Here is a 16,584-nt window from a genome sequence, read left to right as displayed (position 1 = left end):
AGATTTTCGATTCCTCGAGCGTGCGGCTCGGCCCTGCGACTGACCTCGTCACAGTGGGGTGTCACTGTTTGCACCTCCTTTTAGAATTCGCGGTCGATGATCTTCGCGCATCACAGCGTCATTCGTACGCTCATCTAATTAACGAACGAGCAATTATGATATGCTCTCGGATGCAAAGCTGCAGGTAATGAGTTCCTCGCGACCGCGTTGATTTATTCAGCTAACAAGCGTTGTGCTGTTTTTTCGTCTCACTTGCGGCGAATACAATTATAAAAGACTGCCAACAGCGCACAATTAGGACAAGTTCGTGCACGCGGCACAACATGCATGGCTAATTCCCGTTAAAAAGACGGCGCGTAGCGCAACGCGCGACTCGCGATTATATTCCTTTTCAATTCGGCCTCACTTTAGCTGTGGGAAAAATCCGCGGCTGCTGGCCTTCGCGCATCGGAAAGGAAATGCTCCTCTCACAATAAAACCCAGAATGGCGCGCGTTTTGCGCCTGCGTGCTTATAAAACGTGCGCTGACTGTGCTGTCGCTAACGACGTGTGTCGCTCACTTCTCCTGGCTATTTTCTACACGTGTGCGTTGGGCACTTCTTTGACTCGATACAAAGAATAGATTTATGATTGTCTGGAATCCATTTGATAGACGTGAATTGTGCATAATGAGGATTGCCGGCTCGTCTGTTATGTCATCTTGATTAGACCGGCGGATTTTTAATCGAACGAACAATTTGCATCCGGCAAAATCAAATGAAAAGTTGTCTCCTTCTGCAAGCGATATTTTATTGCAACATTTCCAATTTCATCCAATCGATCAATCATTTAAATATATTTATACACGATTCGCAGCATATAATCGAAACAAAACAGTTCATGAGCCATAGAATAAATCTTCATGAAAGTCAAAAACTTGAAGCGTTTAATTCAATTTAATTTAATTGAAATAGTTTTGAATAAAGTGCGAACGACCGGCGCAGACGAGAAAATTCAAAGGGTGCATTGCGAAATCTGCGCGCGCCAATAAAATCAGTCTCTCGCGCGTAACGTATAAAATTGATTTGAAATCCCTCTCCCCCTCGCGCAGTTGTAATCTTTGCCTCGCGATCTGCAAATAAAAGAAAAAAGTATCCGCAAGAGACACCCGTCTAATTATCCCCGGGACAGCTTGCAGCATCCATACTATAATGACGTTGCGGCGCATACATAAAACTCGAACGCTGGCAATCCATCTCTTGCTCGCAGCGCGTGCATATGGGATTAGCATGCGAGCGTGTGCGCGCTCGCGCTTTCCAAATACGGCTGCGCGCTAACTTGCTCGCTGTGTGCAACAATGCAATGAATATGGTAATTTTCACCATCTATCCGCGAGCGCTCGCGGCTCGGGCACTACGCGCCAAATGAAATTCATCACGTAAGCGAGGGACAGACGATATACCTACTGTATTTATAAAACTCCCGGCTATTATCGAGAGTGCGATTTTCACTTGCCTTATAATGTTTCTTTTCTTTCAATACAGCGCTGTCCGATTGTATGAATCACCGGTGAAAATGTGTAAAGACGTATACACACACACACATATCTCGAAAAGTCAATCCATCGAAAAAAAAAAAAAAAAAAAAAAAACTATGGCAAGCGCGTGCAAAATAGATTAGGCTTAGAAACGTGCATGTGAATCACTGTAAAAACACTTCATCACCTGCGCGCAGCTATACCAACGATAAGACCCTGAATCGCTCGATGTAGAATCCGTGTTTCTCTACGAATGTCAATATTACACAATTTTTCTTTTTCTTTCCATCTTGCACGCGTCCCTCGCATATACGCGCGTAATCAGGCCTCGATTTTTATCGCCAAGTTTATCCTAGGAAAAAAGGTATCCGTCATCCTGTCGAAATATCTAAGTCTAATCTATCGGAATCGGGAATCGTCGTCGGTGCTATTCACCTTGTGCAAACATGCGCACATTATCGTGAGAAATGCCATGAAAGAATTTCCGGCTCGCGCGAAATATCACGAACGTAGTCGTCGCGCGTGAATCAGTCGTAGGAAAGCATTGTACAGCTCGTTACGCGCATACAACAGGAAGATGATCCTTCGCGATCATCGATCAGGAATGGGAAGGACATTGTTGTACAGACCTCTGTCAAGTTCGAAGGAGAAAAAAAACAAAGTCCTCGGGATTCCGGATTGTCTTAGGCAATAATTGTAACTCGCGAGCGCGGATCGTGCAGTCCGCTGATGTACGCGGGAAATAAGAAAGGATAGGAAGAAAGCTGGCTTTGCGCGCACTCATTATCACGTATACTCATTAGCGTCGAATGGGAAATGAGTCATATTTAGCCTCGATCGACACTTTTGCAGGGAGCTCGCTACGGGCGGCTTGTCAATAGTATAAATTGCCTCGGAATTTGACAAAATGCCGGAAGCGCGGCTGGCACATCGCACAACCGCGCACTACTCCAAGTTTTAGCTGTAACAGAGCATTGAAAACCTCCAGATTTCAACTGCGCTGAACCCTACACATCTCACGGCATTCACTGACCATGTGCCGTCGACAGTGAATCCGATTGACGTTTCCAAGCTAATTAGCCACGAAAAAATCGTCAACTAAATTCGCGAGCCCAACTCATTAAGCATCGTTAGGAGGAAAAAAAAGCTACCACCCAACAAAGACGACAGAGAGAAAGAGTGAATGAGGGAATGGACTCGTGAGAACGATGTTTGTGTGCATCCTTGACGCGAGACTCAGAGTGTCATAGCACATTCGTTTCCTCGAGCCTATACTCATCATCGCACTCCCCCCTCGCGAGTTCATTTCTAATGACATACCTTCGTTTTCTCCTCAGGGCCTCTACTTTTCTTTTTGCTACGAGAGTCTGCATCACGAATATTGTGAATCACGGGAAAATCTTCGCTTCCTCATTGTTCCAATGAAAATGTAAATAATGGAAGTGCTCGAGAATCGATTCTCACTCTCGCAGGATCGCGCGAGGATGCGGGAATGACTCGACGAATCTATCGCATTTTATTTTATTGAAGGAAGTGTACAGATTTACACGATATATTTGAATTAGAAATGTCGCGCAAGGTCGATAGAAACGTAACGTATATGGTTTCTGCGCTGCATACGTACTTGTCTCGCTTCGACACGTTGGCTTGAAAAAAAGAAACGAGCCGCACGAGAAACTCCTCCGTCTACATGATTAAATTGATCTTGGCGCGAGCAGTTTGATGCGCGCAGTGAAATATCGTCCGAGATAATTAATCGTGCTTTAATAACAAAGCAAAAGCCGCCGACAACGACGATCGATTGATAAACGAGCAGCGAAGAGAGTCGGAGATCCGTCGTGGCGTACGTGTACAACGTGCGAAGATTTGCATAGAGGCATATGGCATGCGCGCGCGCATGGCGGCGACCTTGCCAACGTCGTTCTCTGCATGACGCTCTGGCGGTCGCTCTCATCTCGCTCTCTCACTCGCAAACCGCAATGACTGTCTGAAAGGAGGCTACTTAGCGAACGTGCCCCCATCTTTCTCCTTATATTGTGAACAACCTTTTTTCTCTCCCCCCCTCGAGATGCCAGCGAACATTTACATACAACGAAAGCCAACTGGCGCGACCGTTGCTTTCTTTTCAAGAGGACTCTTTGCGAAGGGCAATCGCGTCGCGATCAACAATAACGCGCGAATTATGCGTCAGTGACGGCACGGAGACGAGCGTGCTCGCGCAACAGCTTGCGAATTTCGGTGGCTTTGTGCGCCGCCGCTTGTTCCGTGCTCGTTGCCGATCGCTCATAATCGGGGTTCGCTTTGCGCGCGGCAGCAGTTTCCCTTCGCGGTTGGGCAAGCTCGAACCGAAAATTTGTACTCCGGCGAATCAGCACTTAAAATCTGGAAGGCTTCCTATCCCCCGCGCCACACCGCGCGCACATAAAGATAGAGCAAAGTGTACACGCGATATACGCACGGAGAATGAGCAGCGGGCATGGCTAATGCGCGCAGTGCGTCGTCGCGTGTCTGACTTGCACTAGCGGTCGCCTCGTCAGTTCGCTTTGTTTTTAACGATGCGCGCACAGCTAATTATCCACGTAACGAGCGTGCAGCACTCGATGCTCTCTTCAAGGGTGCGCATGGCCGTTCGATTGATTTATGCAAATGCGGCGGCTCGCTCTCGAACGCCGTCGATGCCGCGAGACGGAGAAAGTGACCTCTTTCTCGTTTCGCCCGCGGGACCACGTCTCGCGCCGACGATAAGCCGCCGATGACGCGCGGCAGTGGCGTTGCCTGGCCGCCGCCGCGCGCGGCCGAGATCTCGTTCGTCGGGCCGATCCAGTCCGGCGAAAAGCAAGACGCTTCCGCGATCGCGGGGCGTCGCGCGGAACGAAATCGCGAAGGACTTCCAAAAGCGCGCGCCGCGCTTTCGAGAGGGACGCGATGCGCACGGCCACGCAATTCAACTGGCGATCCCGCGTGACACGCGCGCGCGTTACAACTGCGTGCTATTCTTTCCGCGGTGAATAATTTGAATTTAAGTACAGCCGTGGCCGAACGTATATATGCGCGATCCAAAGCCAATTAAAACTGTACATTAATCGGCAGAGTGCGATGCTGAGAGCGCGCGCTCGCAACCTATTTTTAAAAGCCCATAAAAATTGTATAAAAAAAAAAAAGAAAAAGAAAAAGGAAGAATTGTGCTCGGGCGCCAGGTTTGCATGCCGATTGCGTGCAAAAACAGCGGAGCGTGCGCCCCCTCCCCGTTGGCCCTCCGTCTTCTCGAGTTAAATTAATCGTGAAAGCTGTTATTACGAGTACACGTCGCGGGCGCGATCCGTCGTTACTTTTTACATAATTAGCCGCAAGCGAGTACTTTAAATATCGAACAAAACGGGAGGAAGCAGAAATTAAGCGTACACACGCTGGTTACACTGTCTGCTGTGCTCTACATTCGTCGTGCAGGCCTGCAGGTGTAATTAAGGTGGGGTGGCAAGGGAGACCCTACGGGGCCTTCTTAATGTAATTTTAATAACTGGATAAATAAACATAAGCGCGAACGTGAAAGAAGGCGTAATTCGAATCCGGATGTGCGCATTGGGGCTCCTCTCGATGAGCGCTCTTGATAAAAACTTTGCGGAATGCCTCTCACTCCTGTCTTCCATCCGTCTCATATACATGCGCGCGCATCCTTCGTTTCCCGATGCGCGCGCTCTTTGCACTTTTATCGCGTGCAGCAACGTATGGCTGCGTGTGAGAGCGACGTTATAATATGCTCCTCGCCGCCGAACGCGTTTATCAGGTGCGCCTGTAATTTTTCGAGGAACAAAATCACGACGCGGAACTAAGGTCCTTCTCGATGAGATATGTATATCTTTTCGAGTGTAAATTGGATTTGACGTGCTCCTGGTACGTAAATCGCGCGCCTCCGCAGGCTCGCCTTTGACGCGTTCGCTGCGTTAATTAGTCGTATATGCTAAAACATTTTGATGAGTCGACGTTATACAGTCGGGGAATTGCACGTCGACTTTTTACCAAAACAAACACGCAATCGCGCAGAAATGCTGCAGCACATTGTCAAGTACGCACGTAGCCGTAAAATTATTCGCACCGAAGAATTTAATGATGCCGCGCTTGGGAAAGGCGAAACATTTGACTCATTTGAATGCGAGGAATTCGGCGAACGACGGCGAAAATTCGTGAAATATGCATATAAGCCTCGCGATCGGCTGTGCGGGGAAATGCGATCGCTTCAAATTCAGGTGCGTGCGCGCGAAAGTGCGTAAGTTGGCAGATTATAATAATTTAGCCGACGTTTCTGCAAGCCTGTGCGCGCGGGCACGCTCGCGCGCGCGCGCGTGTGTGTGTGTGTGTGTGTGTGTGTGTGTGTGTGTGTGTGTATCACGAAGACGCGACCGCGGTTTATTCGCTCCGCAGTTCCGGGTTAAACAAATATAGGCTTGGTCAAAACCATGTCACGTGCAACGTTCCCCGAACTGTATACGCCTCGTTACACTTATTTGTGAGCGTCACGATTCCCTTGACTTCCTCTCTATTAGCTGACTCTCTGCGCATGCGTGTACTGCACGTCGCTTATATGCGCTCTCGCTCTCTTTTATTTTATTTTATTTTTTTTTTTCGCCAATTGACAAGCCGATTTTCGATTATGCGGTTGCACACTACGCGGCGAAAGCCACACGTCGAGTGCATTATTTTGCTCCTTCATAGAAGTCAATTATAACGCGCGCATGTAGCTGCTTTCTTAGAAACAGCTAAACGCGCTGCGGTATTTAAAATAAATAGAATGCACATATGAAATTGACAAGCGCACGCTCTTTTGCATAAATAATGCATTTCGCACGAAGTACGAAGTTAATTACTTTTAGACGAGGCACTTAGAAATTATATACACGCTCGGTAGGCCAACTTCGCGTATAACGATGTAAGAGAGTAAACGTGAAACCTCCACGAGGCTCAGCTTTTAAAACACGATCCATCAAGAAAAGAATTGCAGATTTCGCGTGATGAGGCGAGATGCATCCACTGTAAGCGCGCTGTCGCGATTCGACCTGAGAAGCAGAAACATTAGAGGCTTCTAAGCCTTGTCGTGTTTCCGTTTCCTCTGCATGCAAATATGCGACACCGAAAAACCTACACGTATATCGAGTTATTATCATTTCCGGCGCGATCTTTCATAACGATAGGATTGAAAGAATCCGTTTTCTTTTTTTCTTTTTTTTTCGTTTTCGCAACTTTTGCGCACACACGGGGAGCTGTGTGTGTGTGTGTGTGTGTGTGTGTGTGTGTGTGCTAATGATAATTGCCGTCGTAAATTCGCCGCTCGCGTTATTAATACTATAATAGCGCGCCGGTGCGCACTTTACCGGTGCTTTTTTCCTCTCCGTTCAAAAGCCCGAGCGCGAGCGCGGACCTTTGTGCTCTCCGCGAAAAAGGGGCATATAACTTTGTGTAATGTAAGCGCACGGCGGCGGCGGCGGTATTAAGGGAGGGGAAGAAAAAGCGCGTTTAACGACGCGTTGAATGAGTCTTTTCCTTTTTTGAACGAGTGGTGTGTTGAAGAAGCTATCAAAATACTCTTTCGCTTTGTCGCCAAGCAAAGTAGTGCAAATTGTTATGCTCGGATTAAAAGGAAAAAAAAAAGTGGTTTTTTTCGCGTGCGTTTATCGGGCCAGCACGTTTCGATTACCATTAATAGAGTATCGCTGGCAACAATAAGGAGCGGGGCAGTGGTGCACCAAACACACTTTTCGACGCCTGTCATTTTCAACGCGGCAGCGGCGAGACAGTCCATTAGGTGATCGAGGCCGCAGTAGGCTACCGGTAATGGAAGCATTAGTAAGATTTTCCGGCTCGTTAATCTCGCCAGAAAAATACGCTCTCCCTCTCTCTCGCTCTCTGTTTGCTTTACAACGTACCATTAAACTTATTGAACTCTCGCGCTCGCTTGCGCTTGCAGATCATAATCGGCCAATTATGCTAATTAAAATCGTAGAATACGGCGCTACCGTGAGCAGAACTGTCGATTTCGCTTGCTCGACGTACGTACGCGGGTAGCCTTGTGCCGCGACCGCACGTAATAAACTGTTCAATTCAAGTACGTCCTCGACGAGAAAATAAGCGGTTCTCCCCGTGGGATTTGAATATCGCGCGCGAGCGCGCAGATTCTGGCTTTTGAAGTTTGCGATAATGCGCCTCGCTGATTAATAGCATTGACATTGCCGACGGATGACTAAACCGTCGCTCGATTACAGATCGATAGCGGGATTGAGTGTGCCCATCGAACTTGCCTTTTATTGCGATTTATTACTCGCGGGGCATACCCTCCCGTCCAATTCAATATTTTATTGCCGTCTCTGAAGCCCGCGCGCGTTCTCGATGAGCGGCGTGAAGCCCGACAATAAAAATTACACTTTGAGCGAGAGAAAGCAGCGTACATGCTCGAAAATAGAACGCCTTATACAGCGGAAAAAGTGAAAAATGAGCCGAGAGCAGAGTACACTGAAAGCAGATCTCTGTGGACAGCAACTGCGGCGACACGCAAGTAAAGGGGAAAACTGTTCTCTCTCGCGCGCGCGCTGGGGAAAGGGTTAAACTATATTACAGCAAGCTCGATGTTTACGGGAAAGAGCTTTGTGTGGGGTTAGACATTCGAAGCGAAATGGAAGGGTGGAAAATTCAGCGGCGCGTGTCCTGTGCGCGAACAATGGACCAAAAGGAAGCTTCGTGCGTGTGTGCGACGAGTCGATATTCCAATTCCGGATGGATAGTTTGTCGTTCGTAGAAATGATTTGTCGGGACAAAAGAGAGAAAGAGAGGGAGAGAGACAGAGAGAGAGAGACAGACAGAGGCGGAATCTCTCATTACGCATGCAATTTGGCCGAGCGCGGCCTCTTTTGTACGGTAATGGGAAAAGCGCCCAGTCATTATACGCCGCGCACGATGCGAGTTCTGCTCGAGCTTCTCAATTCAGTATATAACGAATTGAAGCTCGTTCCTGGAATTCCCACTAGAGCTTTTGTATGGAAAAGCGATTGATTATGTAAAAATTACGCTCGAGGACTATGCGGAATAGAGTTTCTTGCTAAATCAAATTATTTCGAGGAGATAAAACAATAACTACACGTAATCGCAAGCAATTAAAAAGATCTCGCTGCTTCGACGAAAGAATTTGAATTTGATGAAAGTATAACAAAGTATATTCTTTTCCTTCGGTCCAAGCTTACGTAACAGAATAAAAGTCAGCCGAGTGATTCTTGCTGCTCTGCCCCGCATCCGTTTTCACGTGCTCTCTTTTTAACTTCGCTCGAATGCAATGATTATTTCCAGAAGGCGTAATTTATTCCGTTGCCCGTGCAACCACTTTAGCGCCACCGCGGTGTTGCAATGTTCTTCCGTATCCCCCCTGGCGTTCGTCTTCCTTCGTTCGACGTTGCGGTTTAGCTGCCGTCCGATCTAATTTCGCTCTTTCGTTGATTAGCCCTCCGCGAAAGATGTGTGAATATTACAGAAAAGCGATCGTTTATTAGCGTTTACGAAGCGAAAACAATGTTTCGAAATTGAAATAACGAGAGCGAGTTTTAACACCCTCGCGCCAATGACGCAATCAGATAAAATTGACTGCTGGTCTAAACACGCTAAGTGGCAGTTTTGCGAACGGACCGAACGAAAAGCTAATTTGCATGGTCGTCGCGAGGCATGCTGATTCGCGTCTAGTCACTTTAGCTCCAATTACGCATTATGTACCTCCGTTGAAAAGCCAACGACTTGGCGTAATGCAAACTGCACCGTTCCGCTTCTGATGTCTCGTGCAATTGCACTCCGCTGAGAGCGATAAGCTTGTGCCACTACTGCTGCGAATGGATACACAAGCTCCAGTTCAATTTTCGAAGTGACTTTTGCCGATTCGTTCCCGAAAATGATTTCCCAAGTAACGGCAATTCGGTATTAACGACCTTCGGTGTGTTTTTTTCTTTCGCGATATTGCTTTTGCATTTCGACAACTGTGTTTAACGGTTTTCACGCCTAATTCCAACGCTCTCGCGTCCTGCTTCGTTCTCTCTATTCATCGTTCCTAGAAAGCTGCAGCTGTTTATTGCACAATGATCTTAATGCATGCGAATGGGGGGATAATACCGACGCGCTCGGTCGGACAGACTGTAACTCGATGGAAATCGCAGCGAGGATCTGCTTGCTTTCCGTGCAAAACACATCACTCTCTCTCTCTCTCTCTCTCTCTCTCTCTCTCTCTCTCTCTCTCTCTCTCTCTCGCGACGGCTTTATAATCGTCGTCATTAAACAAACACGACGACAATTGCACAAATGTGTGCTCAATCGACAGCCGTGCGCGAGAAAGTCCTTTTGGCGTGGCTGTGACGTCGGCCAATTTGAAGACGCCTTCTTGTTTTTTCCTTCGGTCGTTTTGGGCGGCAACCGTTGACTTTACAGTCTCGGCAGCTCATCTCTCCCTCGCTTTTGTACTTTCTTTCGGCCATTAGTTATAGCGGCTCGACGCAATCCTTTCTTCTCGCTTCTTTGTCTAGAGCCGCGACGGCCTTCCCATCTCTTTTGCGGCGTCCTTGTCGCGCGGCACACACAAGATCCCACACGCGAAAGCGAGACGTAATCTAAGCCTCTCACGCGGAGAAGCAGTCCAGCCAGCTTGCAAAAATCTCGCGCTCGACCGATACTGGCCCGCGCGACGCCTTGCCAACGGGGATCGTCAGCGTTGACGAGCTTTCTCCTGTCGGCGATTTTTCGCGCTCGAGGCTACTTTGCGGCGGCGCATCCCACTTTGACTTGCCGTCGTCGCGTGGCTGCTGCGTTTACGTAAGTTTTTATTTTCATTTCATTAGGCGGCGCTGCCACCGTCGCCGCGGATAACTATTGTATCTCGAATTTGCTTGTATAACGGTAGAGAGACAGTAAAACTTCTCCGGCAAGTTGATTAGTCGTAAATAACAGCAAGCGGCAATCGCACCTAGCTAGCAATTCAATAGAAAGTTTGCATCCATTCGTTTTACGGTAATCAAACGTTCCGTTTTCTCTCTCTCTCTCTCTCGCTCTCCTTGGAGCTCTTGGCTGCTGACGTAATGTAAGAAAAAAATTACTTTCTATCGTGAAACTTTCGACAAAAAACAATTGAGCGGGAGAAGAAATTATTCAAACTTTTCGTTGTGTAGTTGGATACCAAAGACAGGAGAGAAAAAAACGAAAAAAGAACCGATGAGAGACTCGTTTTTACCAATGACGAGCATTCTCCGCACTTATTGGTTATTGTGTCGAATCATCGAATCGACCACCTAACCTGAAACTCGAGCGTACAGCATCGTTACATTTGTATGTATCGTGCGTGTACTCCATTGGTCAGGCTCTCGCTCGCGAGGCAGCTTATTAAGTAAAAGTCACTGCGGCAGCGAGCGGATTAATGAATGGTGAACGCCCATCGATGCGCTGCTTCGTAAGCTATAACCAATACTTCACAAATTATTTTTCGATATTCATGTGTCTCGCTATTTGTAATTTTAGCTGATTTTTATCATTTGATTATACGCGCACGTGAGTATGTGAATTTTCTTAATGAGCGAGTTTACGATTGGAACGGTTGCGGGATTATTCTCCAGCATAATTAAGAAGCTGCATTTGTATAAAAGCAAGTAAATCATTTTAATGAGCTTACAAAGTGATTAGACATTTTTATACGCGCGAGATTGTAATAACAAATGGTATTAATAATTGAAATGCTACGCACCGAAGAAGGTTAATTAAGTACGGGAGTTTCAGATGACGATAAAAGTAAGAAACAATGCTCACCAATTTTGAAAGTCATCGATATCAATTACACTCCAAATGGGATCTCTTTTTTAATCAGCCCCCATACTTCTTTTCCCATGGTCTCGCGTGAAATCTTTCCGATTGCCAACTACTTCTCTCTGCTTCTCTTCTACACACACGTGAAGTGAATACGTGTACGTGAATTGCCGTCGAAGAAAAAGAAAACTGTCGCGCAGAGGCAAACATCATAATTCACTCAGCAACGGTGACGCGCGTTTGCATTTTCACATGCTGAAACCCGGCGCTGCGGCGCGGTGATTGAGTGCACTCGCGCTGCACGATCGATTAGCCCAGCTCGCGGCATTGTCTGTCGTTAATTACGGCGCTGCGTCTCTCCGATTCGGCGGCGACGACCGCCCGCCGATCCCGATTTCTCCGTATATGCCGCCGCTTCCGAGCTTATATTTATTCGTCCCGCAGAGCGAGAGAAGCGATACTTTTGTTTTTGCCGTCGACCGACCACTGATACGCGAGCCCGCGTATAAATAATGAAATGAGGCATCGGTGGTCGATGAACTGTACACCTCGCACTGACACTATCTCGTGGACGTCGACGGAGCTTGTGTCTTCATTATTACACCGCGGCGCTCGCTCCGTCGGTTGCGAATAGATTTTTATTGAGCTTTCACGCTTGTTACCCCCTTACCCACGAATAACATTGTTATGAAAAAGTGCTTTAACGTGTTACCAGTTGCAAAGAGTCGAACTATTCTTTACGTGCCAATTAGGATTCACGCGATACTCATTCAGTATGGTAATTGCTGTAATACCAAGTGTCTTTTTCTTTTCGAGCTATGCGCACCTGCACGCGCTTACATGAATAATTGAAGTATCATCCCCGTTGCGTCGCACGCAGCAGCTCAAGTCTAAATTTATCCACAGATATTCCTTTTCCTCCCCCCCCCCCTCCCATACTTTCGCAAACGAGAAAAAAAACGAACCGCGGTAATTGGCTGGCTAAGTTAATTGCCGACGTCGATTAGACGAAAGAAAACAAACCCGTTGATCTCGTTATCAAACTTAAATCTCCACTGAGGCTAGCTTGCCAGCGGTGAATAATAATCGACAGCAACGGCGACGAATTATCCAGCAATTAGCAGCGAGCAAAGAAAAAAAAAAGGTTAAAAAATAAATACGTAGAGGTGCATTGGTCAACACTCGTTACGATCGTTGTTTTTGCATCCCTGCATTGTGCGCGCTCGTTAAATATTTATCGTCGATCGCGTGAACGATTCCTTTATTTTAGCCCTTCTCTCACGCACCATTAGCGATGCGGCCCGCGAGCGCTGATTTCGTGGAAGAAATATTAGAATACGCGCAGATCATCGGCCGGATAACGACGATTTCTTTCCTCTTGCTGTATGTATTATATGTGTATGCGCCTCATTCGAGGAGGTGCGAACCGTTCGCACCTTCTCGCGACGACAGCTCGAATACCAGATGCAACTCTCTGGGATACAGTCTTATCTTGCCTCGTCGATCTCTCTAACGTGACGAGCTGACCACCATCGCCGCGCCTTTTCTCTTCGTAGGGTTTTTTTCTTCTTTTTGCGAATTTTGCGGAGAATCATGCTCGCATCTCCGGAGGTAGAAGGAGTTTATTAGAAATTCGGAGACGAATTATACAAACGGTGTAAGGTGTATAATCATCAGGTTTTTTTTCGTGAAAGAATGGAACAATTGTGACGAACGATCGGGAATCTTTCTCGGAATGTTGAGGGAGAGATTGCAACCTGTAATTATGTAGATGCAAGTAATGAGTTTGGCCGGCCGAAGCTGTCGAATCGCATTGATTGCCTTAGATCTTCGATTTCCTGTCGTTAATTGTGCATTCTTTTCTGTTGCAGATGCATGCGAACCCATGACGGATCGACCATACGGTGAGTGCTATGAGTACGACAAACGAAAAACACATCACAGCTATTTTACTCGGCGGCAGCAGGTGCGCGTGCGTTTCGTTAACGATCAATCGTATCTCTCGCGGCTCCGCGCACAGAAATCCACCAGCGAGCACGCCGAGCTCGTCCTGTCTGCGTATAGTTTGAATTCCTCCTCTCCTGGCCCTCCAGCTTTTTCCATACTGTCGGCAAAGTGTCGCTAGCGATGAAGGCAAAACTCTCACCTGCCCGCTTATACACTGCGTGCGAATACAAAAGTTATATCGTCGAGTATTTTTTTAAGCTCACGGTCATGCCGACACGATTAGACTCCGAAGCGATCCTATTGTTGTATCACTTGGTGACGCGGATGCTTCAAAAAATAAGTTTCACGTGTAATTTGAAAAATACATGCATATTTAACTGAGATTTTCGTCGCAATGCAAATGCCAATTGATACAATTATTTGAAAGTAAAATAAAAGTGATGGCGTAATTGGCAATAAAGTGCAAGGGCAAGGCGCATAGGCTGAAAGTAAAGCTAATGGATAAAAGCAAGATTGTAAAGATGTTAGCAAGTCCCTCCCTCATCCTTGACATCCACGGGAGACGCAGTAGCGGCGACAATATCGAAAGTATCTCTGCCGGCGCGCGTGCAGGTTTAAAATAAACACGGCCTCCAGGCTGAGCTGTCAGTATGCGCGTACAAGGATAGAGAGAGAGAGAGGAATCAACAGGTCCGTTAAGAGAGTGTAAAGCGTTTTGAATCCACCCTCGACGACTCGCTAGTGCGGGGGTGTAGGTACCTACATGAATCCGTCAGCCTCGCGAATCTCCACGTCGTTTTTTTCCACTTTCCTTTTTTTTTTCTTTTTTCATCCTCCCCTCAATCCGTGCGTGTACAAAAAACGAACGTGAGTGGGGAAATTCAACCCCTATAGCCGCTTGTTCTTTTTTTTTCTGTATCTTCTGTAGGAGGAAGCGCCAAGACAGCCGATTAGGGCGTAGAAAGCATGGGTATGTATATATATGCGCGATCCCCTACGGAAAACTTAAAATAACATCGGTCCGTCATTGCTATCTGGGCTACTTTGGTATTCCCTGTGAGCTGCTGCTGCTGCCATCCGCACGCGATATATATTCCACGGCAAAGCGATTTGCGGCATTCCTCGCATTGTTACACTGTGTTTTGTTGCGTTATAATAGCTGTTTGTGGGGTGGTGCTAGAAATAAAGGCCGTTTTAATGATGCTGGTCTCCTTGGAGAGATGTTCCCGTGCGAGGCAAATTGTGTTTCCGCTTGTAGTTTTTCTCGTTATCGCTCCGAACGGCCGTCCGGATAATAATAAGTGCATCGCATTAATTACGAATTTCGCATGAAGCGCGCATTGGCAAATGTGATTTCGCGGGGCTTGAAAGTGCCGCAAAGAAAGCGATTAACATGAGAAATAAGTGGCCCGTATAATGTCAATATTCGTAAAAGGAAAGTGCCTCGTTACGCGTACTCGAACCTCGTATAAATACGATCGGGCCCGACAACGGCAATTTGTGAATTAAGGCGACGGCCGAAAATTCAATTTTTCGAGCGAGCGCTCGGACGCTCGATATTCGCGCCAAGATCCGGCAATTAATTAAACAAGCCCGGAGTAGGCACGCAAAGAGCGCGCCCGCCACCGAAGCGTCGGCATACGAGTATACCGGGGGTTTCGCGCTCGCGCTCGTAAACGCCGGCAGGTGCGCGCAAGCTCGCTCTTCGTCTCTCTCGGGGCCAGCAGGACCAATTACAAAGTCTTGCGCGCGAGCTTATAAAAGTGCTCGCTCTCCGGGACTGCCATAAAAGTCAAGCGAGCACGTGGCGCGCGAGTGTATTGAAAGGTTGAGCACCCCTTCGATGCTCATTACAGCGTGTCCCGCCCCCGGCGGCAGGTAATCAGCCTGCCTCGGGTGGTGGGAGAGAGGCACCGCGAGAGAGAGAGAGAGAGAGAGAGAGAGAGAGAGAGAGAGAGAGAGAGAGAGAGAGAGAGAGAGAGAGAGAGAGAGAGAGAGAGAGAGAGAGCGAGCGAGCGAGGGCGGTGTAGCTGACCTCGCCTGCGGCTCCCAGCTTCTCTTTGTCTCACTCGCACTCCTGCGAGACAAGCGCAGAGCATCCGCGAGAGCACTACCTTCCTCCTCTTTTTGCTCTTTCATTCATCCGAACATCGGCTTGGCTTTCTTTTCGGCTGTATATATACGCGGACCCATTCAACTATACCTGCCAGTGAGCGAGCGGCTGTTTTGAATCTCTTCCTTTTCTTTCCGCGCAAAGATTAGTCTGTTTCAGCAGGGTTTGACGATATGCTAATGAAATGTCTGTAATCGACTATTGATGTATTTATGGGCGCTTTTGCTGAAATCATTTCACTTGAGTATCTAATATGCTCCAACAGTTCTCATGTTTGTTGTAAACCAACGCGGTCAAATTTTAGACGAAATATGTCTAAGGGACAACCGAAATCATCTATAATTCACATCTGTTAAATCACCTGATAAATCATCAATAAATCGATAGGTTATACTTTATTGTAACATATATTTTCTTCAATTAATTAATTTTTCACATACTTTAAAAGTCCTCTATTGATTACAAGATGAAACAGAAACGTAATTGATTAAATATTTTAATGTCGCTTATAATAAACCCCTTGAAATAAACGCAATAAATTTAGAACTTTGGTTGTAACTTTGGACGTTTGTGTTCGCACTTTTACATTGATTCACACTATTGAACTCGGCAACATCGGCAACACTCGGCAACTCGGCAACACTCGGCAAGTAAGAAAAAAGGAAGGGGAAGAAAAAGGACAAACGTCCGCAGTTAATTTTCGCGAGCTCATCATCATTCAGAGCGGAGAGGCGCGATTAATCGCGCGCCGAGCGTTTTAGGCAGGAAGCGTGCCGTGCAGGTGGCGATGCCGAGCTTAGGACGAATGTGAATAAGGGAGTCTCGTTGTTTATGCAGGCGTGCGCGAAGCAGGAAGAGCGAAAGAGAGAGAGAGAGAAGAAACCGTGAGCTTGTACGCGCATTTTCGGCAAGACGTCTCGATGAGCAATCGGTAGTGGTACTCTAGAGGCCCTTCGACGATTATCCCTTCCATTTGCAGCGCGTGCCAGAAATGCAGATAAGATCGTAAACAGCGCTGCGAGCAGTGTATTTTTGAACGTTTAGGAATTTTGTCAGATGAGCCATTTTCTTGACCGTAGGCAATTCGATCGTATTGAAGTAAAAAGAAAGAAAATCAATTGACATTACGGTCAATTTTATGAACATCCTTCAATCGACGGCTTATTGCAGTGTCTCATTCGTTAACTCACCTCTAGGT

General features: G+C 47.2%; 1 protein-coding gene across 1 annotated transcript in view; it reads left to right on the top strand.

The window, feature by feature from the left end:
* Positions 1 to 16,584, top strand: part of LOC131663474 (POU domain, class 2, transcription factor 1-like) — a 109,118-nt gene that overhangs the window by 9,241 nt on the left and 83,293 nt on the right. The window contains exon 2 of the mRNA XM_058933907.1: positions 13,198 to 13,230. Coding sequence (XP_058789890.1) covers positions 13,198 to 13,230 — 33 coding nt within the window. The remainder of the gene's footprint in view (positions 1 to 13,197; positions 13,231 to 16,584) is intronic.

Source organism: Phymastichus coffea, unplaced genomic scaffold (assembly GCF_024137745.1).
Source record: "Phymastichus coffea isolate CEN01 unplaced genomic scaffold, Cenicafe_Pcof_1.1 PCOF00036, whole genome shotgun sequence".
NCBI classification, from domain to species: Eukaryota; Metazoa; Arthropoda; class Insecta; order Hymenoptera; family Eulophidae; genus Phymastichus; species Phymastichus coffea.
This window is presented reverse-complemented; position numbering and strand designations above follow the sequence as displayed.